Source organism: Triplophysa dalaica, chromosome 1 (assembly GCF_015846415.1).
Source record: "Triplophysa dalaica isolate WHDGS20190420 chromosome 1, ASM1584641v1, whole genome shotgun sequence".
Lineage (NCBI taxonomy): Eukaryota > Metazoa > Chordata > Actinopteri > Cypriniformes > Nemacheilidae > Triplophysa > Triplophysa dalaica.
The window spans coordinates 8,441,198-8,466,476 of NC_079542.1; the positions used below are offsets into that span (position 1 = coordinate 8,441,198).

The 25,279-nt window shown below is 37.9% G+C and overlaps 1 protein-coding gene and 1 long non-coding RNA gene across 5 annotated transcripts; one reads left to right on the forward strand and one right to left on the reverse strand.

Annotated features, from left to right (window-relative positions):
- Positions 1 to 923: 923 nt before the first annotated feature.
- m1ap (meiosis 1 associated protein) lies at positions 924 to 24,782 on the forward strand. Of its 4 annotated transcripts, XM_056748953.1 has the most exons (11): positions 3,316 to 3,413; positions 3,672 to 3,782; positions 3,880 to 4,135; positions 4,236 to 4,418; positions 5,525 to 5,714; positions 18,866 to 19,054; positions 19,243 to 19,396; positions 20,349 to 20,490; positions 20,821 to 21,018; positions 21,208 to 21,393; positions 22,562 to 24,782. In XM_056748953.1, exons 3-11 carry the CDS (start codon positions 3,887 to 3,889, stop codon positions 22,730 to 22,732), a joined length of 1,662 nt encoding a protein of 553 aa, XP_056604931.1. In that variant the 5' UTR covers positions 3,316 to 3,413; positions 3,672 to 3,782; positions 3,880 to 3,886; the 3' UTR covers positions 22,733 to 24,782. The 4 variants fall into 4 exon arrangements, with proteins under 4 accessions (XP_056605079.1, XP_056605010.1, XP_056604852.1 ...); XM_056749101.1 differs by lacking the exons at positions 3,316 to 3,413; positions 3,672 to 3,782 and adding an exon at positions 924 to 2,453; XM_056749032.1 differs by lacking the exons at positions 3,316 to 3,413; positions 3,672 to 3,782 and adding an exon at positions 2,726 to 2,918.
- Positions 2,416 to 3,274, reverse strand: LOC130421343 (uncharacterized). The gene is made up of 3 exons (XR_008906798.1): positions 3,147 to 3,274; positions 2,723 to 2,822; positions 2,416 to 2,549 (listed from the first exon to the last, which is right to left on the reverse strand). It is a non-coding gene; the product is annotated as an uncharacterized LOC130421343 (long non-coding RNA).
- Positions 24,783 to 25,279: the final 497 nt, after the last annotated feature.

The window sequence follows — 25,279 nt, forward strand, 5'->3', positions numbered from 1 at the left end:
CTTTGGGATGTCTGCTTTCAACCAAAGCTGATAAAATTTAAAGATAAGAAAAATACATAGACCACTGAATTGAAGGCACTATTCTATTTCGACTGAAAAACATGAGCAATATTAAAAACAAGCCGTCAGACTTTTTCCTGTGTCCGTCCAATCATTTCCTGTCCAATATGGAATATTGTTCCATGTTGTGACAGGTTTTGGAGCAGCTTCGAAAAAACACAGCTGTGGAAAAAAAACTATATCAAACAATTCCATGTGATGATAAAGGTCACCGGCAACACATGACACTGAGATCAAACAAAGAGTATTACAATAAAATGTAATAATGTAAATGAATGTAAAATATTTTGAGACTGATGTTGTGTTTTGTGTTGGCATGTGCACTTCTGATCTTTACCTGTCTGTATATTCTGGATCAAGAAAAGAGATTCATGATTCTACATTGTGAAAATACAGTTACTAAAATCTAGAAATGTACTGTATAAAATATATAAACCTCAATATGTAAGCAAAATTTGAGTTGCTCTCACTAAATTAAATACTCTTTGTAGAAGAGACTTTCTTTATTCTGAGTGAGAAAAATTGTCGTCCCGGTTTTCCACCTTTGCTCTCCTTTTCCATGTGTAAGAAGATTGCGACTCAAATCCAGCCCCCTCAAAAATTTGTATTTCATGCGAGACTTTTCAAAAGCTCTATTCGAGAGGACCATTTCCATGACAACAGGACTGGATTAGGTTTAAAAAAATACTTGCACCAATTGCAATTGGGAAGACCTTTGATTCTCAAAGGCACTTGTAGATTTCTGATGGGAGCTAGCAGAGGGTGACTGAAAAAAGAACACAAAGGAAAACTAGATAGTGGAAAATTCATGTCAATTTTTCGGATAGAATTTGGGCACTGTATTTGTCTCTGTTAAACCCAGTTCTCATTTAGGCCATCTACTTAAAGACAGGATTTTGGAGAAAAAAAATCCTATTCAGCGGAAGAGGTGTGAAGATTTTCTGTCTTCCATTAAGTTCTGCCTTCTCACCTCCATTCTCAAACGACATAATAAGGCAGCATGCGATAAACTCATGAATAGGATAATGAGGGAACCCCTTAAGCTTGCTATTTAATTGACATTCTTGTTAGCACTACCATTCATTCTATACAGAGCTATATAATGCTTCAATGTAGCTGTCAAACATACAATTATATAACCTGTATCTGCAGTCTGTATTCAATGTATTCAATCAATGAAAGAAAACTCACAAACCAGCACATCACAAAGAAAGTTAAGTGACTCTGCCTCATACAGTAAGTTCTGATTATTACACATACATATACGCATGCTGCAAACAATTATTTTTGAGAATGACCTGTTATTGCAAAATATGTCACTTAGGTACATAGGTCCCCAGACATAATCTTATGACTCATCTTTGGAAAGACCTTGATTTAAAAACATTGCAATATTGGAATCAAACAGGCGGCCATGCAGCATAGGCTGGAAAATGAGGTCAAAGTACAGTAAATCACACAGTTAAGGGTCGATAAGTACATGATTGAATGGGGGGATGGGATTCTGGACCAAGGACCTAAAGTCACTGCCCATCATGATTTCACAGCTGAAGGTTTTACTTTTGTCGCATTCAGTCTTTCAGATTTTGCCTGTGTAATGTACCCAAGGTCAAACATCTCAGCAAAATGAAATTAAAAAAAGCTGGGACGGAGGCAGTCAAAAAACCTTCAATAAATTCAGATTGCATTAACATTGAACTAGAAGACGGATAAATCCACAGAATCAAACTGCATTTGTTCTCCATGCACATCACCATTAGAATAAGAAGTGTTGATCTAATCACTGATTCACAGGCACAAGAATGTTATATAAATAGCGGTTTTGTTCATGACTGAACAGATTTTAGATTAAGAGGCTTAGGGGTACCGAGAAAGAGCTAATCAAACTCACAGAATGTGAAAATGGAAAAGGAAATGCAAAATAGGTCATGCAAAATAATACAGAGATTCCTCAGGATCTTAATGCACACAAATCCATAAAACAAATGGATGTATTTTAACTCCATTGTTTCACCTTTCCAGTGAAATATACTTATCATGCACATGTAACAACAATTGGCATGTTCAGTCTAGGCATTCAGGCCCGAGATTGAAAAGCATTTAAACAAACTCGGTGAACCATAAGTGTTTTTTGGTTTGTGTTCCTGTTTCCTTCTTAACTTGTAGACACTGTTTTGAGATGAAACATCCCCAAGCATTCCAGAGCTTGGATTTCTGTTTTGCCAATTTTGTCAGGCAGCGTCACTACTGGGATTGAAGCCTTCGGCCTGCTCCCCTTATCTTTAAGAAACAGATGTGGAAGCTTCACGCTGATTCCTGCAGAGGTGATGCGTCTTCATGTGTCAGGTCTGATTTCACAACACAGCCTTCAGCTTAAGCCTCTTAAGACCCCGGTAAGTGAGTCTGCAACTGTGCCATTGCTGGAATCATTTTATTCATGCAGGAAACTGAACAGCTCAGATTTTATTTCACAAGCTGTAAAACTGCACCTGGGCAACAATTAAGCAAAATTTCGGTGACCACCTTAAACCATAAAAATGTAAAAGAAATGCATGAAATGGTTGTTAAACTAGATGTAACTTATTAAAGTAATACAGAAAGTTCATTGCCCATAATGTATTGTTGTGTATTATATGAAGTTGTATCACAGCCTATTATTCACCTGCTTGTGGCGAGTCACGTGCAATTTCCTTTAGATCACGTGAACTGTGAAACCGGATATTTATGGTGTGATTTAGTAAGCCTTTTGCTTAATCTTCTTTCTGTTAAAACATTACATAAAGTATTAATACAAAGCCTGTGAAGACCCAACACCTACTCAACGAAACAGCAACAACTATTTTTAGCATCACTTCAAGGTAACGTTCGATAATAGCCCAGATCGCGCGAGATTTCACTTAACACCATGTATAAATATTTATTAAATACTCTTAATATACGGTTAATTTGCATTTAAATTGATATTTGTCATCTAATATATACACAGAAATTGAATTTGAACAAAAATACATTTTAACAGGTAGATCACTAGAGCGCGTGCGTGTCTCTGAGTGACATCTGCTAACGGGCCGCACGTCACGACTCACGAATACTGAAGAGACCCCTGTTTTCTTCTCTGGTCCTCGTTCTTCCTCAGCTTTCTCATCAGCAGCACTATCTGCTCCTCGTCCCAGGACAGCGAGTCTGTGGAGCTGTTTACGGAGCGGACAAAGTGTCTTTTGTCGCCTGTGTCGTGCTTGAAACGGAGGGAAAGCCCGAGGCGCAGCATTAGTGCCCTCAAAGAGCTCTCTTGTCAAGTGGGATAGCATTGATGAACCGATGCCTTATTTAACCAATTTGCCCCATCTGCCCTGGTATGGCCCACAATATCACCCTTTGTGTTTAACAGCTTAAAGGAAAGAACATGCTGCCCGATCTTTATTCTTTTCTCAGAAGAGCATTTTTGGTCACGTGATATTACACCACCGACCGGTGTCTCGCGGAAGATGCTGATGTGAAATTGCGGGAATTGTGTTCTGTTTTTGTTGTAGTAAACATATCATCACTCGGTTGTTAAACACATTAATTTCTATCCATATGATGCATGAAATCGTGGGTTTTACTCTTTACAGATTTCGAAATGCAATCTGGCGTTATTCTTTTGAGGAAAGATTGACATGTCACGACAGACAATGACACGCCCACAAAAACTAATCAGTGCTGACAACTGACCAGGAAAAGTTGTAAATTGAGAGTTGAATAGCTTATGTAATTTTTCTCTACGTCTCCCCAATCTCTGTAACTGCATCCACACATTAATGTCTTCCTCTCTGTGTGTAGAAGAACCATGAGTGTGAGAAACAGATCCTGCTCTTCCTCCATCCTTCAAGCGTGCAGTTCAGCTTTTACCAGACAGCCATCCCGTGTGTTGATAGTGGACGCATCGCCCCCCTGGTGGTCAGAAATATGCTCTGTTCTGTGTCAGGCCTTGGAAAACTTCTTTTTCATCGCCAGCAGTCTGGCAGGGCCTGTCCGCCTGCCTCTGCTCAGCATCTTTGCCATCAGCGCACAGCTTGAGTGCCTTCTACCCTTCGTGGTAAGGATAGGCATAATTGAATAGGACATTCAACTACATACCTCTATATAAATCATCTTCCATTCACTTATTTCTTCCCTAATCTCTTTTGCTTCTGCAGCAAGTGAAAGGGAATTTGACACGTCTTCTGTGCTGTGTGGAGGAGCTGCGTTCTCTGCCTCAGGAGGGCTGTATTCGGCAGCGGGGGGCACTCCTTAAACAGGCAGTACTGGACAGCCTGCAGCAGTTTAAACAATACATGTGTCATACAGCTCTTGGGGACATAAACAGCAACTGTGTGGAGGTAACAGCTTGGATCTCTAATACTGAAAGAAAATCTGAGGCTTATTGAATTTCTGAATCTTAAATTCCTATATGATAATCGGCCTTGTTACTTAATGAGGACCTGGCCTGTTTACTCTTTATTTTTTATAAATCAATGGTGTTTGAGCCTGGTGATGGTGCTCTTTTGATATACGCATTTGCCCCCGGCTACGTTTAAGAGCTTGATGCTTTCGTTACACCTCACATCACAAGGAAAAAACGCACAGGCATTCACATTCAGATTTCCTATACCATTGAATTCAAAGATCATTTAACCTACACTATCAGCACTAAATGAAGATGTTGGTGCACTAGCAGACACCACATGGCCCTCAGCAGCCACTCTTCTCTCAGCAGTCTTCATTTAAACCTAGCACTAATGTCCTCCCCACAGGAAGCAGAGCGGAGGACAAGTGCATTTAATCAGATTATACAGAATATTTTTTGTGCCCTAAATGGGATTATATGGTGCCTATGGGCTCATTCTCTTTGCACTTTGCAGCGAGAGTACAACAAAGCTTTTGTCATTATACGAAAGATGTCTCTTAAATGATCTGCGGGACTGTCTTTGTTCAAATAGGCAACAGATCATGAAGAAATATTTGTAACATTTTATGAAAGATTTTTGTGGATGAGGGGATGGCTTTGATGGTTATTTTTATCATGACATTAGTTCTGCTTATCTGCTTTGTCTTATTCTTCATACAATTAATCTTCAGAGAGAGGTTCTCTGTTGTTTGTGAGGAACATTTCACCCATACTTTGAGTTGGAATGCATTTCAACGTGATAGACAGCAAATGACCATCAGCAGCTTTCATTTTTGCAGTCGTAAACCAGAGCCATTATAGTACATTTGGGTGTGTAGGGTACATTGTGTTAAGTACTGTTTGGAAACTGAGATTTACTGAAAAACAAATCAAGCGTATTTTCTCGGAAACCACAATTTCTGTTGCTAATCGTATTTTAAATCCATTAAGAGTACACAAGGTTGATGTATTGTATATACACATGCCTTTTTAGCTGTTGTTTAAGCTTCACTGCATGCTTTAGTAATCACTAACATTGATGCATTTTGGTTTTATAAGGTGACTGTATTGACTTGCCAATCAGGTCACATGGTCCTGAGACAGCTCGAGAAGGATCTCAAAAGCTTTGATCTGATGAGTCTACGCAGACTTTTGGTTATTCATATCAGCCTACAGCAGAACCTCTCCGACCAATCCCCAACATGTAGCCTAGAGATGACGTCATCAGAAGATCACAATGACCATGAAGGTAACGAGACTCATGTAGTTAAAATTAGAAAGGGAAGTCGATGTTAACTAAACAAACCCTTTTGCTTTTTATACCTATACAACATTTACCAAAGTGGAATAATGGAAAGTTCAGCAGGGATACAGGGATACTTTGCTTTTAGTATTCAAAAGAGGAAATTATAAGACATGGCTGACATGTGCAAACCAATTTTAGTCCGAAACGGCTTTTGTGTGAAGTATTGTTTTGCATTTGGGTTTCTGCCAAGACTCTGAGACCTTTCTTGTTTTCCGCACAATTATTTTATTTAAGGTTTTATAGTTGTCTCAGGGTGTCTCATCATAGTGAAATGTGATTCTCTGGGTGAAAGAACAAACAAGTCGTCAATTTTATAAAACAGAGCCAAACACTTGAATCTGTATGTGATCTGATAATTATCGTAAGGGATGACCGGTGGTGATGAGTTGAGTGCGGTATCTGAAATAAATGATTTTATATTTATATGTTTGTGTAAGTATGCATCTAAGTTTAATTACTAGAATGCTTGTAAACTAATTACTAGAAAGGGATGCCATGCCTTCAAAAAGTTTGGGAACCACTGATTTTTTGTCCCACTGCCATGAACCCAAAGAGGTTACATCCCTGGAAAGTAGGATGGGCTGGACGGTGTATTATGTCTGAGGAAGCGGAAAACATTTCAGCTTTGTAATAAATCACAACAGTTCCTTCGAAAACTTGAAAAACGTCTTTTTAATGAAACAGAGCAGTTAACATGACATATTTTAAGAGAATAGTAACAGTAAATCGTATTCTTGAATTAACAGTTATGTAAACTGAACTACTGTATAGTCATCATCGGATCACTGAACATCAGAATTTTATCTAGCAGCATGTCTAGTAAAGGGAAGTTTGAGGTCATGTAGTCCATTGTGTAAGACTGGATCAAGTCCAAAGCAGATTTATTATTGATAGTTCTCAGGGGAGAGGCTGATGGGATAACAGCTTCATGTCAGTCGACTGTACACAAACACTGTAAGCACAACTCCCTAGTTTTGACCCTGACTGATAATTTCCCATAATTTCAGGTGTGAGCAGCTAGACTAACACTGAGGTCTCGCATCCCTCCCTCTCTGACATCCTGTTTTTAGCTTCCATTTACATTTAGACATTTAGCAGACGCTTTTATCCAAAGCGACTTGCAAAGAGTTTAGGAGCAATAAGCGATAGTTCATACAGGAGCCATAATACATTAGGTGCCAATACAAAGTTACTGGTTTCAACAAAAGCTAGACCACTACCTATTTAGAGAAAGGGTTAGTGTATTTTTTTTTTTTGTGAAGTATTCACAGAAGAGATGGGTTTTAAGTCGTTTTTTAAATGTTGTGAGAGATGTGCTTGAACGGACAGAGATAGGAAGAAAGTTCCACCAGGAAGGAGTTGTGAATAAATAACCAGCCGAATAACTTTGGTAAGGAGGAGGGAGGGAGGAGGAAGGAAATAAGACTTTAGAGTTGGTCTGCGTGAGAGAGATGGTGCGTAAAATGCATGAAAGAGTACGTTTATTTGGCTGAACTGATTTTCAGTTTCTGGGTCAGGTTCTTTAAACAGTGCTTTCCAAAGCCTATGTAGACCACTTCATTCCTGTTTTCTGTATTAAACTTGGAATTGATTTGAATATTTGCCCTTTTGTCAAAACACAATAGTGACAGTAAATGGACTTTACAGTCAGCAGTCATTCATTTTCATGAGAATTGGCAGTTTGAAGCATCATAAGCAAAACTTGGCGATTGCAAACCAATTATTATAATTTGAAATATCCTTTAACTCGGCTGTGCAGTTTTATTGTTCGAAATATTTGTGGGATGGACAACTTTGTATAAATAGATCCATAAGCATGTTTATGGGTCAGGTTTGCCAACTTTTTGGGAACCAGACATCCTTACAAAGTTATTAAAATCTGACGTAATTTTGTTGTGGCCAGTGAGTGGTCCCCACAAGAAAAATACTTTAATAAGTCTACAAAATAAATCCTTCTAGATATGCAAATGGTAAGGATCGGCAAAATAATAATTAGATTGAAACAATTGTTGCTTTTCCCAGGACAGATGCTGTATGTTAGGCCTACACGTAGTTCAGGTTCACTACTTCAATCCTATTTTAGGACGCTGTGCTGGAGAACTGTGGGTTTTGTTGTTGTTATTATAAAAGCTCTTGTAATCATAGACTATTGGCAGTATGTGGTCGAACTCTTGACCTGAAGAGAGATCAATTTCTACCAAAAGTGACCAAATGATCATTACGTTAAAGTGTGTTTATGTAGTGAAGAATAAGACTGTTTGAACCTCTGAATATTTGACCTTTGCCTTTCAGATTGCTTCCACAGTAGTTTAAGTGAATAATTTGTCCCCAAAAAAAAGAAAATTGAATGCATAAATAAATTTGCAGGAAGAAGTCTGCAGGTAAAATAAATATACACATCTAAATGATGGGGTATAGAATTCTATAGCTGTAGTAAGTTTACATAATTTACCATGATTAGTATTGCATATAGTATTTATAGTCTGTTTAATATTTGACCAGTGTTTCTCTTTTTTTTAATCTTTAAAACTGTCGGAGCCCTTTTTGAGCCTACACATGAAAACGCATGTTGGACTAAAATGGCGGTAACTCATGAATTCTTTGGAATACAGACTTCTTGTTGGTCTTGTTTGAAAAAAGAAAAGTAGCTGATCATTGCAACAAAAAAACCCACAAAAATAAAGGTATGTTGTTAGGTTTATTATAAAAAAGAAAAATGTTTATGTTTTTCTTTGATTAAAAAATACATTAAAAAAATGAGGGAATAAAAAAGGATAACAAAAAAACTAAGCACACTCTTTATAAAAAAAGAATCAATCTCTCTTTCTACATAAATTATTTTAAAAATCACCAAAGAAATCTGTATTCTGGAGTCTTAGACCTTTCCAATGATATATAGATTGTCATGATTCGATTAGAAATTACATGCACAATATTGAAGCAAACTCAGGTTTCCCATAAACGTAATGGGTGACAATTAACAGGCTACTGTGTGCTTTCACTGTGCATGCATGTGTGTCTGTCTATGTGTGTTAGTGCGTGTGCATATTGTGTGTGTGGAGCGTATTTCGGTCTTCTGTGTTTTCAACTTTTTTCTTGTTTTCACAGGTATATCATTTTAATTTATTTGCTAATAGGCAATATGTCTCATGCACAGCTGCTTTGTAACAATGAAAATTGTAAAAAGCGCTATACATAAAATTGAGTTGAGAGTGACTTGAGTATATGCATTAGTTATTCATTTATAGGATTACACAAATATGCCTACATTTTCCAAACTGTATTCTTCTAGTAATTGGTACAATTTTCTGAAATGTTCATGAATTCCTGTATGATTCCAGGTTTGTCCAACCAGGAATCTTAAACAAGTTACCACCTCTTTCATTATGGATTTTTGCTTCATGCTCCATCATTCCGTGGCTAAAAAAGCATATCCTGATGGTGTCTCTCTATCTCTACATGTCATTCTCTATGTTACCTCTCAACATCTCAATCATTTTGTACTTTTTCTTATATCTGCTTCTTTTTACCTCTCATACTTAATTTATTTTCAAAAGTGGCTTATTTAGCTGTGTGGTTTGGGAGAAACATGGGAGCAAAGAATCCTGTTGTACCACCTAGGTCTCTTAATCTCCATCTCACCCTCCTTTAGGCCTGTAGTGTTGCCATGGTAATTGCATGGCGTGATTAGGGTAACATGCTGATGTGAAAAGCAGGACATATGTTAATGTCACTCAGGCGGTTTGTTATTAAAATAAAGTGCGAGTGGGTGTGAGCGTGTGGAATTTTTGGGATATGTTGGCAGTCGTTAGGTAGCTTGCGGCAAAATAGGTCTTTAGCGTCATGCTGCTGCCGGCCATTACAACAGACAGAATGATGTGCTGTTTTTCATTGTTAATTGTGCTGAAAGGCTGCGTTCTCTGTGTTCGTACACCAACCATCTGTTGCTATTGCTATGAAAATTCTCATTCTCGGTTTTAAGCTGTTCTTTTTAAATTATACCAAGTCATTCACCGCAGTACAGCCAAATAATCATAAACCTAAAAATCATTGAAATTTTGATGTGTATTGCTCAATATTTTCTGGAAGGCCAATATACGTTAGCTGTAATAATAGTCAAAGAATGAAAAGCAGAAAAATTCAAAAAAAATTACTGCATTGCCACGTCTATTTATTTAAGAATGTGTTTTCACATTAACTTTTATTTAACATAAATTTGTTTATTTAACATTTACCTATAATAAACTACTGCAGTAGTACATAAACTATATGGTTGATTATAAAAAATTTTGTTTAATATTTGCATTAATTGTTGGTGGGGGGTGTATATTGTGGGATACTTTTAAGCAGTTACACTCTATAGTGGACTGCATTGGGATGAAAAAATTATTTCTGCTTCACCATCTGGCTCATTTCATTTTTTGCCCAATAGAGAATGTTGTTAATTATTATTTATTGATAAGAAATAAGTGAAGTTATATCTAATGAAAATAGTCTTTATCATTAACCTCCTTAAATAAACAGATGCACAGACACTTCTGACTCACTAAAGCCATTTTAAACACTTTTCTAACAGAACCTAGTTCCAGTACTTGAAGAAAGTCAAATGTAATCAATCCAGGGGGGCTGGATGTTGTTTGTTCAGACATTCAGGGTATGCTTTTAGATATAATGTACTTGCTTGAGCTTTTCTATTAAACTATATCCTCATCTGATTTCTTTAGCTGTTAGTGTCTAGCAGTCTTTAGTGCTCTTCCACTATCTTGTTGACTCAGCAGTATTTTGCCTCTTTATTGCTCCAGGGTAAAGTCTACCCATTCATCAGAACTTTAATTACACTATATCTCTATGTGTGCCTTTCCTTATAAGCTGTGGTCCCAGAGAGCAGTTTATAAATTAATCAGGTAACAAAAAAAACTGATTATAAGTGCACAAAATCTTTTTAAGCTCTAACCTGTTGGCAAACACTTTCCATGAAGTGGAAAAGAAACATAGGGTCTGTTTAAAGGAACCATACAGCCCAAAATGAAGTGTTTTATCATTTACTAACCCTCATGCCATCCCAGTTCTACATTACTTTTCCTTCATTTTATCCTAAACCAAATAAAAGTTAATTGATTAGCACAATCAGGATTTATTGTTTCTTGCAGGAACTCTTCAATATGTACGCAAAAGGTCAGAGGTCAAGTTTGAGTCAGAACTAGACTCGTCAATGCATGGGCAACAGCCAATGTTCAAAACGTTTTCTTGTACAAACCTCATATTTATTGTGTGGATCACCTGGAGGTTCTGAAACTTGGAGACCATCCAATAGCATAACAAAGACAAAGAGAGCTGGTACCATTTTTTTCTCATAAGTCTGTGTATCTTTAGGTGAGGAAAGAAAATCCTTGGATGAGTAAATGAAGAGAGAATGTTCATTTTGGGGTAAACTACTTCTTTAAGGTGTCTTGTTTGCACGTGCATACACATGCATTCACCTAGGATCTGTGGTTTTATGACTACTTATATAACTTAATGCAACAGAGTGTAGTTGTCGTTTTTTTTACACATAAGCTCGGAAAAGCACCCAAGTATACTTTTAAATTTGAATCTTCATGTAAACCTGAGCATTTCAGTAGCTAAGCTCGCATGTGCAACTGTTGTTTGGATATATATAAAGAATGATGTCTAAATCAGCGAGTATAGAAATTGAGAGCTTAACTTAGGCTTGCAATAAAAGGAAACAGAACGTAGTAAGCAGGGAGATGTCGAAAGCGTCTTTTGCCTGAAGGGAATCTGCAAAACAAAGCATATCCATAACTTCCATTTATCCATGCAAAGTAGCATGACAGATTTACTATGAGTCATCAGAAGCATTCTTTGTCTGAGGATGCAGACATTCATCTGGCTCTTCAGATAGATCATAGAGAATCAGTGTCCTCTGCCCACATCCTGAAACATCAGAGGAGAAGAGCATTAGATTATACAAGGAAAAAAATATTTCTCTGCTTAAAGTTTGCACATATACATTACAATATATGTCCAAAACAAATATAGAGAATGTGATGCTGACGTCACGCCCTATGTTGCATGTTGCAGTCGCGCCGCCATCTTGGGAGGATAATGCTCCACTGCTAGCATTGTTTTGAAATGTACTGTTACTTTGATATATGGTGAAATCGAAAGTAAAAGAACCATGGACTTTTCCTGAAAGACTCTGCGTAATGCTATTGCATTTTCTAACACAGCAAGATCGACCAACTATAGTTATATTTCCTTATCAAACAAGAAAAACAAAACACTGCATTGAACGCTCTGGCAACCATCCTCCCAACATGGCGCAATATTTAACGCGGCGTGACATAGATTAACAAGCTCTATTGGAATGTTATATACAGTTGGAAGAAAAAGTATGTGAACCCTTTGGGCTTACTTGGATTTCTTCATAAATTGGTCATAAAATGTGTTCTGATCTTCATCTAAGTCACAACAATAGAGAAACACAGTCTGCTTAAACTAATACCGCACAAACATTATACGTTTTCCTGTTTTTATTGACCACAACATGTAAACATTCATAGTGCAGGGTGGAAAAAGTATGTGAACCTTTGGGTTTAATAACTGGTTGACCCTCCTTTGGCAGCAATAACCTCAACCTAACGTTTCCTATAGTTGCAGATCAGACCTTCACAACGGTCAGGAGAAATTTTTGACCATTCCTCTTTACAAAAGTGTTTCAGTTCAGCAATATTCTTGGGATGTCTGGTGTGAATCGCTCTCTTGAGGTCATGCCACAGCATCTCAATCGGGTTGAGGTCAGGACTCTGACTGGGCCACTCCAGAAGGCGTATTTTCTTCTGTTGAAGCCATTCTGTTGTTGATTTACTTCTATGCTTTGGGTCGTTGTCCTGTTGCATCGTCCATCCTTAAGCTTCAGTTGGCGGACAGATGGTCTTAAGTTTTCCTGCAAAATGTCTTGATAAACTTTGGAATTCATTTTTCCATCGATGACAGTAATCCGTCCAGGGCCTGAGGCAGCAAAGCAGCCCCAAACCATGATGCCCCCTCCACCATATTTCACAGTTGGGATGAGGTTTTGATGTTGGTGTGCTGCGCCTTTTGTTCTCCACACATAGCGTTGTGTGTTCTTTCCAAACAACTCAATTTTGGTTTCATCTGTCCACAGAATGTTTTGCCAGTAGTGCTGTGGAACATCCAGGTGCTCTTTTGCAAACTTCAAACGTGCTGCAATGTTTTTTTTGGACAGCAGTGGCTTCCTCCGTGGTGTCCTCCCATGAAGTCCATTCTTGTTTAATGTTTTCCTTATTGTAGATTTGGCAACAAAAATGTTAGCATGTGCCAGAGATTTCTGTAAGTGTTTAGCTGACACTCTAGGATTCTTCTTCACCTCATTGAGCATTCTGCGATGTGCTCTTGCAGTCATCTTTACAGGACGACCACGCCTAGGGAGTGTAGCAACAGTGCTGAACTTTCTCCATTTGTAGACAATCTGTCTTACCGTGGACACATGGACATCAAGACTTTTAGATATACTTTTGTAGCCCTTTCCAGCTTTATGTAAGTCAACAATTCTTGATAGTAGGTCTTCTGAGAGCTCTTTTGTGCGAGGCATGGTTCACATCAGACAACGCTTCTTCAGAACAGCAAACTCAAAACTGGTGTGTGTTTTTTATTGGACAGGCCAGCTTTAATCAACACATCCAATCTCATCACATTGATTGGACCCCAGGTTGGCTGACTCCTGGCTCCAATTTGCTGTTGGAGAAGTCATTAGCCTAGGGTTTCACATACTTTTTCCACCCTGCACTATGAATGTTTACATGTTGTGTTTAATAAAAACATGAAAACGTATAATGTTTGTGCGGTATTAGTTTAAGCAGACTGTGTTTCTCTATTGTTGTGACTTAGATGAAGATCAGAACACATTTTATGACCAATTTATGAAGAAATCCAAGTAAGCCCAAAGGGTTCACATACTTTTTCTTTCAACTGTATATATTCACATATATAAACTTATTTGAATATGTAAACATGAAAATTCACACACAGAAATTTGATGGCCATATATGTATTTATATATGTATATATATGACATTCAAACTCTGACAAATTGCTTCTTAGTTGTTTCTCTTACCTTTTGTGGTTATGCACTATGATGAGCATCATTTTGAAAAGCAACACATTGTGCAAAAGTGCCATTGTTGCTTTCTCTGTACTTCTGTGTCTCTTTCTAAACTGGAGAAAATGTTGCTCTTTGAAATAAGATTATGGATCCGTGTAGGTGTATGTGGTAGTGTGTGTGTGCATGGGAGTATCTGGCTGGCACGGTGGTCAGTCCTCACACTCCATTTCATCATTAAGCGTTCATTTCCCATGAGAACGTGACTACGGCTGTGATTCTGTTTGTAGAGGACTTCAACGTAAAATGCTCTCCTTTTCCCTTTCTTTTCTTTTGATCTTGGTCTCTCTTTGACTCCGTCTCTTACAAACGGAAGAGCTGTTTTGAGTGTGTAGTTCTTACCTGTTTAATGCAGCAATGAAAGAACAAGTTGTTTCAAACCGACTCTGCTTGTTGACCTTGCTGTTTGATGTGTCTGTTCTCGTAATGTGACCACTATATCTGAATATAGTATGCAGACAAAGCTTTAAAAAACTGTTTATGAAGATTATCTTCGTAAGCACTTACTGTGTGATTCCCTTTTTATGACAAATCGCTTTATTGTTTCCTAATTTTCTCTGGATTCGCTTTGGATAAAAGCGTCTGCTAAATGTAAATGACTGCCCTGTCATTATCTGAATCGGCTGCCAGTTTGCATCTTTTATTGCGGTGCCATCAATTCGAGATTTACCTCCCTAAACTCCACATAAACCTTTTTCTGTCCAGTAGGTATATTTCTTTGACACATTTTGGTAAAAGTGATTGGCTAAAGACATCCTGGGAGGATTTTGAGTGTCCATGTGACATTCCAAAATGGAATATTGTAGAATGTGACCAAGCTTTTCAGCTCATAGGAATCGTAGATGTTTTGATTTTCCATTTTGTTGTTTTTCCACATGCTACGGTGGACGAATCTCCATCCTGTACAGAAGCTGAACTCAGCAGTCTGTATTTCAGGAAACTACTCTCATTGCTAGCAGTGTAAAAGGTCAGCAGGTCACAGCTGGTGCCATAAATATGTTGTGTGTGTACAGGTGATCATCAGTCATCACCTTTTATTAATGGTTTTGTTCATGCAGGCGTGGCGTTTTCCAGTCTTTAATCTTTTGTTTTCAGGATTTTTATAAAATGAGTGAATGATAGTCAAATTTATTGATTGGCAAGATTGTGATAATGGATGTAATGCACCGATTCTAAATTTCTCCACTGATACCAATAGTCAATCATTCAGAGTGATATTTACTGATGCCATTACCGATCAGCATGCAGTTAAAAATGCCAATTCAAATTGTTTTACACAGTGAAGCAGTATTCATTAAAAAAATTTTATCTGTGCCTAATATTATTCCTTATAAATTCATTTGCACTTGTAATTTTTAATCAAAAACGTTAACCTCCTTCCCCCCTCAAATAGCTCTCTTCAATACACTAGGAATGGCGCGCGGGCAGAGCTCCAATGACTGACAGATTGCTCCTTTTTGTTGGCAACACCCAACTTTTAATGATCCAATCAGTACTCGATGAATGAAATCAAGTACCCCCTAATTTTTTTCCAGAAAGGCTTATTAGGATTTATGATGTAATACTTAGTTATAGTTTGATGCATGTCAAACTTGCCATGATTTTGATGAAAAAATTATCAACTACAGTCTGTTAGTTTTAATCAGGATTAGTGGATTGATGAATGGCACAGAGGAGCAATGTCCAGTGCAGGCCATTGCCTGTCTGATCACTATCATTACTAAAAGCTTTTAGCGAGGTCCACCCATCAACATACTGGAATATGGTTGTTTCACTGTCTGAGAGTTGACCCATTGATTTAGTTGAAAGAAGAAGCCTAATTAGTATGCATTGAATTCAAATCTTTATATTGAAATCAGACATTTAGCTAAATAAACTTGGCAAAGGCCTCAAGCATGTCTGTTTCAGAATTAGAAAAGTGACTGAGGCTCTTACAGTGCCATGCTAATGAGATCATTAGCACGGCACGGTCGACACCCCAGGTTGTCTACAAAAGAAAATAGTTTTTTAAGGCCACTAAAATATTATGAGGCCGTAGGTTAATGTCTTCATTTTGGGTTATGACTGCACACAAGTTCGCACAGCAGTTTCGTTTTATGCAGAACTTATGTGTCGTTTTATCCAATAAAGAGAAAAATGGGTCCCACAGTGCACCCTTGAACAAATCAAAGCCATAGCAGCACTGGTAATGAAGGAGTCAACAACTTTATAGTTCATACTTATAGACTATCTTAATAGTGCATTACTTCACTAGATTTCAGATATAAGATGAGGACAAAAGGGGAGAGACACTTGAAGGCATGTTATACCCCAAAATTTAACTACATGGTGACTCAGATGTCATAAATACATTTAACCTTTTGTGTTATATGGAAGAAAGCAGTTTGGATAGGGTGACCTTATGATCCATTTCTCCGGGACACGTCCTTGCCAGGATTTGGGTGCGTCTTCTGCGAGTCACATTTGTCAACCTCACACGTCATCGAGGTTCTAATATTTCAATAAAAAAAGCATTATAAAATTAACATTTACATCACTTAAGACGTATAATCATTGTAGTCATTTTTACCTTGAAATAAAACGGCTGCCTTTATAAAATAAAACCTGAAATAATAAACCTGGATGACGTATGTGGTCGACAAATGCAACTCCAGGAAATGGCTCATATGGTCACCCTAAGTTTGGAGTAATATGAGGGTAAAACAGATATGTTCAGTTTTGTATGAACTATAACTATAAATTCGGGACAAGCACTTTTTAAATAGCTCTATATGATAAATTGAAAAGCTCAATGTTGGATTGTTACCCCAATAGGCTTATGTTTTGATAGGAAAAAGGAATGCAGATAGCGACAGAAGTGGCATAATGAGATGTAATCTATGTGTCAAAATGAGTGATACGGGGGGTTGACAGTGTGTGTCAGTGTTATTTGCCTTTTACTCTATGAGCCTTTCACACTCTCCAATCACACTTTGTCTTTTTCTCACTCTCTCCATCTGGGCCACATTTACTGGATCACAGCATGGTACTGGGCACACTTTGGCTTTAGTTTAAAAGGTTGCTAAACTCATACACGCTTCATTTGTGCAGAATTTGAATCTGTCATATAGTTAAAATGGGTTAAAATGTGTTAAGCAATTAGTTTTAAAAATGTACATAATACGAGATCATGAAAATTACATTTACATTTATGCATTTGGCAGACGCTTTTATCCAAAGAGACTTACATTGCTTTATCCTAAACATTTTAAATAGGTATTTGCTATCCCCTGGGATCAAACCCACAACCTCTCATTGTTAACGCAATGCTCTTACCACTGAGCTACAGGAAAGCTTATGAAATTACATTTCATGCAGTGTGTAATGTTGCTGTGTGTGAATGTCAGCAGTCTGCCAAGTTGCAACTCTGAAGGTGAATTAATAACAAAGTTATTGCCTTGGAAAAAAGGAAGTCGACTCTGAATCACACAAACGAGATGTCCCTATTCCGATTCGCAAACTGCCACGGATTTACGTCACTTTATAGTCCCGGCCTACATTTTGCTAGGACTGCCTGCAAAAACTTCAATCTCCTCTCCCAAACACTGTAGCTCTTGAGCCCCATTCGCGGTAGACCAATCACAGCAGACTAGACCATCTGATCAATCACATCAGACTAGGCTAGCGGAAAGGAGGGGATAAGACGGATGAATCGCACAGCGAACCATTTGAGAGTCAGTCAAGAAGTAAGGTCAAAATAATTACCTACTATTACGAAATAATACTGTTTTACACCCTTGCTGTACATTAACTTGTTGTTGGACACTCCATAAACCAAATTAGGACCTTAAAAATCCCTAGTTATGTACTCTTTAATACATTGCATCTGATTGATTTGAAAGAAGGGATTTGACTCTTAGGATTTATGTTTAACCTTCAAAACACAGAAATGACTTTGCAAAATGTATGTTGACACCATATATGTGGTGTAGATGTTTACAACATTGATCTGAAATGTAGATGGGATATGGACTATGATGTGCATTATCCCCCTTAAGAACCACAAAAAGCAATTATCACACATTGTATTGTGTAAATCTGTCCCGAAATGCCCTAGATGCTTTCCCATTCTCATTCCCATGACAGAGATTGTCATAGTTGAGATGGACTTGAATGTTTTCCTTCTCTTAATGTAGCTGTTGGGCTTTTCTCTCGGTTATTGAGTTTGTTTGGGAATGAAAGATTAAAGATGTTTTGTATAACCCCTATTACCCTCTTAACACCCTATAGAGTTCTGAAGAAACATGAATAATTTAGAAGAACTGGGAGTCCAAAGACCGTCCGCGTTTGAACACATAGGTTTCATTTTCCACTTGAACTCTTGCCGTGTATACAAACATTTGATTGAATGGTATACAGTCAGGTATGAAAGTCTATAAAGACTATAATTCACTTGATCATTTTGAATGATGATTGTTATTCTTTATAAGTAATTGTTTGATACTAGAAATTCCATATACAGGGAAAACTGGTTTACACACATGTCGTATTTAAAGTACTCTGAGCCATAATGCCAAAATGTATAATAACATTAGCTAAATTAAATATCACAATTAAAAATCACATTTTGACACTTCAGGATTCAAGAAAGTTACTCTTTTATCAGTTTTACAGCAGCCTCTGCTGATGATCTCAGAGTACTGCAACTTGTTCTGGCTGGATATCACAACAATAGTGCAATAGTGACCGTTTACTGTCACAGCATCTCCAGGAAATGGACAATTTGGATAATTTGCGAATACTATGCTTTCCTAGCAACGTAAAGCATGCTAAACTGAGCAAAATGGTGTTTAATATCATGCATTTAAGAAGCCTTAGTAGTTATAAAGCAGATGGATGATTGATTTGTCATGTGCTTTCCTTTGTTTCATAGAGAGCCTGATGTTGGGCACAGAGATGGACCTGCAGCTGGTGGAGGGTACAGTTCTGGCTGTGGAAAATGCTTTGAAGATGTGGCTGCATGAACAAGGTGGAGACCGGGAGCACCTCCACCTGTTGTTGCCCCCCTCTCTAACAGCACAAGGTTCCACACCCAACCCTGCCAACAACAAACCGGGCCCTGGTATGCAAACACATGCATACAGTATACTGAGAGCTTGTGGGCTAATCACAGTTTTTCAGTGAAATATTATTATTAACTACCACTCTTTCTGTTCACATCTCCAAAACAAATATTTCAGTGATGCTTATGTTTATGCAATTGAATCTGTGATGATAATTTATTTCTTATGTTTACGTCTCCCTCTGCAGTCTGTTTAAAGTGTGACATGCAGGAGAGGCTTCTAAGCCCGGTTCTGTTTCCCAGCACTGCTGACCTTGGAGTGAAAACAGAAAGCATGCAAGATTACCAACCTCCAAATAAGGCCAACCAGAATCTTTCACCAAAACGTCTACAAGTTGTCAAGTAAGGTCACATCCTTAGGTATTGCTTACATGCCATCAAACGAGAGTATTAGAACAAAGCATGTTAGCTGCGGAGAAGGAATAATTTTGGGAATTTTGACCATACATTGTGTTTGTAATTCTTGACATTTCTAGTTCTTAAAACTTAAAGGAATAGTTCAGCCAAAATTCAAATATGTTCTCTAAATAACATTTCAGTAACATTACAAAGTTAGGAAAATCCAGTATATCCATAACCCCTAATTTGATGAAAGCCATATACACATGAAATGGCTTTTTTCATTTATCAATTTTCATTTATAAATCATCAAAAGTAATACTATTGAAAACTGATTGCAATATTGTGTTTTAAGTCCACAGTGCTGTACAATGTAAAACAAAACGTTGCATAATGTTCAGACATTCAATTGCAATATCAAGTATACATGACGTTAATCTTCGCAACATGAACACATGTGACTTTGTTATACGTAGACTCTAAAACTTACTAAATGTAAAAGCAAGCTGAATTAAAAGTGAGACGCTTGTAGTAAAATAGAATGTGTAAGTCAATAAGACAGAGTCGGGTTTTCATCTGTCAAACAGAGAGCTCTATGTTTTAGGCCTCCTTTCAGACAGAACACAGTCATACATTGTATTCCTCTCTGGCTATTTTGCATATGATTTGCATGCTCATGAGGTCATTCTTCCTGGCAATGTGAAACAGTACATTCATACTGTACCACTTTTCCTCACCAAGTCATTACGGGCCAATTTGAAATGCACTTCTCACACGTCAATGTTTTTCTTTTTGCCAGTTTGCAATTTTTATTTATTTTGTATTAATCATTATTATTTGCCTTTTTTTAGTCAAACCACAAATGGTTTTAAATGTTCCATTCAATCCTACAGATCTAGATGAAGATCTAGCTGTCTGAGCTGAAAGTTGTTTTTACTGTATGTGTGTCACGCAGAGTTCTTCATGCCGATGGAGTGTGTCAGTCTGTGCTGTATGGACTGCCTCTTGTTATCAGACCAACCTCCTGCTGGCAGCTGGACTGGGATGAGATAGAATCAAACCACCAGATGTTTCATGCTCTCTGCCACACACTTGAAGTCAGTGCCTGACTGTGCCTTTCTGTGTACTGTAAGATCCGATGAACTGCTGTTTTAAGAGATTCAAGGTTTATACAGTTATACAAAGTACAACTTGTAGTGAAATGTAAACTTGGTTAGCTTCTTATAGACTCTCGTGAAGTATTTAAATAAAAAAGTAAACATAGTAGATGAAATAAGAATTAGTGCATCATAAAGAAATTAGTTCAACAAGAAAATTGGCAGTTGTAATCATAACAATTATCCATTATTTTTTGTTGCCTGAGGGATGTGAAAAGGGATATTTTTATGACATTCACTTTACACTTTATATAAATGTCTGTTTGTCAGACACGTGATTGGTTCCTGTTGGTGCGTTCAGAGTCGAGCTCAGGTTCCGGTTCTTGTGTATTCTCCTACTACATACTTCAGTCCACGGATTCACTCTCTCTGCTTTTGAAACCAGTGTTGACTCGAGAACTAATGCTTCCCTGCACTTTACTTCCTTCAACGGAGGAACCCCCACTCCATGCACTTGCCACTGTGGAGGTACCATTACATAAGCACATATGTACAGCACATGTCCCTGATCTAATAGACTCCAAACAGCCATTAAAGACATCGAAATGGCATGCAAACAACTAATGTCTGGTATTTAACTGGTTACATCACCGCTGTAATATTTTTGTAATGATGTCATTTATTGCACTAAGGTTTGCTTGTGATCACTGTGTCCAGAGCTCCCTGGAGCAGCTTGAGAGAGACCCTGTCTTTAACCCCCTCTGCCTGGACACCAACTTTTACCTGCATCTGAGAATGCGAGGTTTGCTCACCCGCACATCACAACAAGCTGGAGGACACAGTCAGGGTCGTGGCCTTCGCAGAGATGCTAGTCGGCCACCAGAGGGCTCCACGCAGCGTCAGGTTAGAGTAGGGGGAGACAGGGACAAACTGTCTAAGATACAGTTGAACAGCATTTAAATGATCGTAAATTTTTGAAACTTTATTCAAGGTAAATGTGGTTTATTAAAGTCTGCATTATTGTCAGCATTATCATTGTATGATTATCGATGTAGTGTAGAGTAGTAGAATTTTTTTAATCAAATCTAAATCTTCAAAATGGTGGTATGAGAAGAATGTTGACATTGTGTCTGTAATTTTAAGTCATCATGACCTAATTAGATAGAATGTAATCCGATTATATGCAAAGTCGAGCATCAACAACTTACACAACATTTTAGTTGAGCTCGAAATGTGACATGAGCCATATCTGTAAAGAACATTTTCTTTCTATTAACTTTCTGCCTGCAAAAGCAGAATTAATAAAAGTATGTGTTTATGTTAGATTAAATCAGGGAAGTTATTGCCCCAGAGAGCAAAAATGAAACCAGCCACTGGCCTACAATTTAAACACCAACACAAAGGGAAGGTGAAAAGAGCAAAAGGGAGAATGAGAGAGATAATGAGACACAGTGGGGTAATTTTGAAACTGTCCACGATCAGACTCAACATGACTGGTTTCTGTTTTTCCGACCACAGGCACGTTGTAATGTCACGTGCATTAATAGGTTAAAGATAAAATGCAAATTTAACCGCTCAAATTTGGCAAGAGGATATATCATGTTTGTGAAAAAGTAATTGATAGCATGTCTGTTCATTTAGTTGACACAGAACATGACTACTTCAAAAATGAATAAGTGCATGATTTTCACACGTCTTGAGATGCATACTTTATGAAGAAAGCATTTGCTAAAAGAGGGTATTTCAAAGCTCCATACCTCTTTTGAGAAGAGTAAGAGGGCCCTTAAATTATATTGTGTCTAAAAAGGATGGCTTTGAACATGTGACCATTGTAGAGCAACTCCCAGGTCACAGTGACACTTATGACTTGTAGGAGGAGCAATATGAAGTCATTTTCCACCCCTTTCATTTTCCAAACAGAATTCAAAACTCATTTCTTGGGTTATGTCTTCAATACGGTATTCATGGAAAAAACATGTGAAAAATCCTGTGATAGTGCCAGAGCCGTCCTTGTTTCACACTTTTTCACTTTTCTTTGGCCTCCTTTCCCTTTTTTCTTTTTGATGGCTAGGTTCGACAGTCTCAGAGTCGTGTGCGGGCCACGGTGGCCCCTCTCTCCTCCACTCCTCCGAACAAGATACCCCGCCCCTCGCTCACCCTCAGCCACTCCCGACCCCGTGGCTCTGCTCACTTTTTCCAAGACTATGAAGAGGAAGATCGTCTGATGGTCCAGAGAAAGTGAGAGGGGTCAAAATTCTTTAACTGTGAGAGGAAATCACACATTAACACACTGCACTGACACTTACCGATGTGCACATCCAGAAACGCACTCATTTCTGAACTCCCTTAGACAGGATGTTATGTGACACATTATACTTGCACATGACCGGATCTCCACTATTACATGTAGATATATAGAGTTTACCAGACATGTGTACGCTATAGATGTCTGCAAGGTTTACTATTGAAAGGGCACACACTGCATTATCTTTGGGTAGTATACTGAAACAACAGACAACATCACAAAATTTTAATACGGTGTGCTATGCGGAGCCCTGTTTAGCTGTGGCAATTTGCATCAAATGATAACAAGCATGTTTTTAAACTCGGACACAACTGCAGCTAGCTGTATCGAAAAAGTTGCTATGCTAATGTTGGTTGACACTTAAAAAAGGAAAGTGTTAAAACAAAACATTACAACATTACACCCATTCTTTGATACTGAGATGAGTGTTGATAATTTAGGAGCGCAACAGTTCACTGCACTTCCGTTTGTCCTCTCACATCTGAAAACCATTAGAGCGCAGATCAAATATGCTTATTCCTAAAAAAAAACTCTGCAACTTTGAGACGTGCATTGCAAAACACCCAGAATCCATAAAATCTGTTGAGCTACCCAAATTCTTGGCCTCATCAAAACGTCTTTTACGTGATTTTATTCTTGGTTGAGTAATTAAAGTAACCGTCGGGCCGTGCAATTTAACAAAGGCTGCACCGCAACTGGAAGAACATCGCTGTGAACTGCCGAGGCTGCTGAAAAGGAATAATTCAACATAAAACCACCAAAAGACCAGAGAGGCTGTTTTGAGCACTGCCCACTTTCTGCAAATGTTCGAGCTGGAGGACTCTGTGGAGATTTAGGGAGGATGAGGGAAGTAAAGTAGAGCCATTGTCTTCCTTTATGGAAGCCTCCACTACAAGCCCCTCTGGAGACTGTACACAGCAGAGTAAGAATTCAAGGCCTTCAAAGAGCCACAGGGAACCCAGAGAGGAGAAATGAAATAGAGGTCGCTCTGCGTAGCCCCCGCGACCCTGTGGAACAAGGTTCAGCTCTTGAGGCGCTGGTTTAGGTCGAGTTGTAAGAGCTGAGAAAAATGATTCTGAAACCAGACTGAGGTCATAGCTATAATGTTACTCAATGGGGCTCTCTTACTGAAGCTCATCAGTATTGCCTCATTAAGCTCTCCGCCATTCCACCCACCTGGCACTGCCTACGCCTTATGACATCATTTTGAGGTTTGGCATTGTGCAAACTCGACAGAAAGCAGACGTCAGATCTTCTATCGCTTCTATCGTATTTTACGTTCGCAGTTCCCTTACTTGTGTATTAGTAGGTTTATATTGTTCTTCAAATGTCTTTCTTACTCTGGCCAACTAATGTCTTAAGCATGTGTTGTCTTAGGGGCCAGGGGTTTATAATAACTACAGCATTCCTCTTAAGTTCTCCTTAATACTTTATAAACTATTCAATGAAAGAGAAATTCTTGTACACAATGTTATTGCAAATGCTGCAGTTGGTGTTGTTTGGATGGACTTTTTTTCATTACCGTTATTCATTAATGTTTTTTGATGTTTACTGTTGTCCTTTTCAATGGAACAAACTAACCAAATAAATAGCCCTAATCCATTTTCTGTGTCAAAATCTATCAGATTTTTTGGGGTGTATAAAACTTTCATGATTTAACCGGGGCCATTTAATACTGTACTATTTTACAATATTTAAAACTCACTTTGTATAATGAACATATAGTCATATCCCTGCTATCATTCTGAAACCTTGAATCTCCATATATTAAATTATTTTTTATTTTTGCCATATGTTATTATTATTAGTCACCCTTTATGTATGTCACTGGGGTTTACAAAAATCTAAATGAAAAAACCTTGGGAGCAGCAATGACACAGTGTGTATTTTGGCTGATCGTCCACCTGTCCTTAATGTTTTTGGATGTGCACATTTTATGAAGTTGCACCATTTTGCAAAAATCAAACCAATAAAAAGTATTAAAACATCCTTGTCAATTTTGACAACACAGTATTTGATGATTTCAAAAGTACATTGTTTTTAGCATTTCCTGAAAATGAGCGACTTTTGACATCCCAGGTTTCAGAATGACAGGGATGATAATTCAATTTTAACATAATAATAATGCATTTAATAATTATGCATTCATTTACAGTACGAATTATTTTGTCCAGATGTTGTATATTTAATTAGTTGCCAAAAATAAAACTGTACAGAAATAATGGTGTTTTAAGATATTAAGATTAATTTGGTTGAACCTTGTTAGTAAACCTAAGAAATTTCAAGTAACGTGCACTTCCCCATCATTTGCCTCATACTTGAGAGAACGACAGCTTAGTTCTGTTTTCCGTTTGGTTATCCAAGCGTTGAGTGGCCAGCGGAACAAAAACAAACGGAACATTCTAGAAAACAGGAACTAGCATGTAAAGTGCATTCAAACTGAAGCGTTGTGCACCTTTTTTTAGGCACATGATGCTAAAAGTG

Bases quoted from the DNA above. Each gene is read 5' to 3' on its own strand.
- m1ap (XM_056749101.1), top strand. From the start codon at position 3,887: ATGAGTGTGAGAAACAGATCCTGCTCTTCCTCCATCCTTCAAGCGTGC. The intron at 19,397-20,348 runs GTAAGGTCACAT...TGTGTCACGCAG, and splicing joins AAACGTCTACAAGTTGTCAA to AGTTCTTCATGCCGATGGAG. The intron at 21,394-22,561 runs GTTAGAGTAGGG...TTTGATGGCTAG, and splicing joins AGGGCTCCACGCAGCGTCAG to GTTCGACAGTCTCAGAGTCG.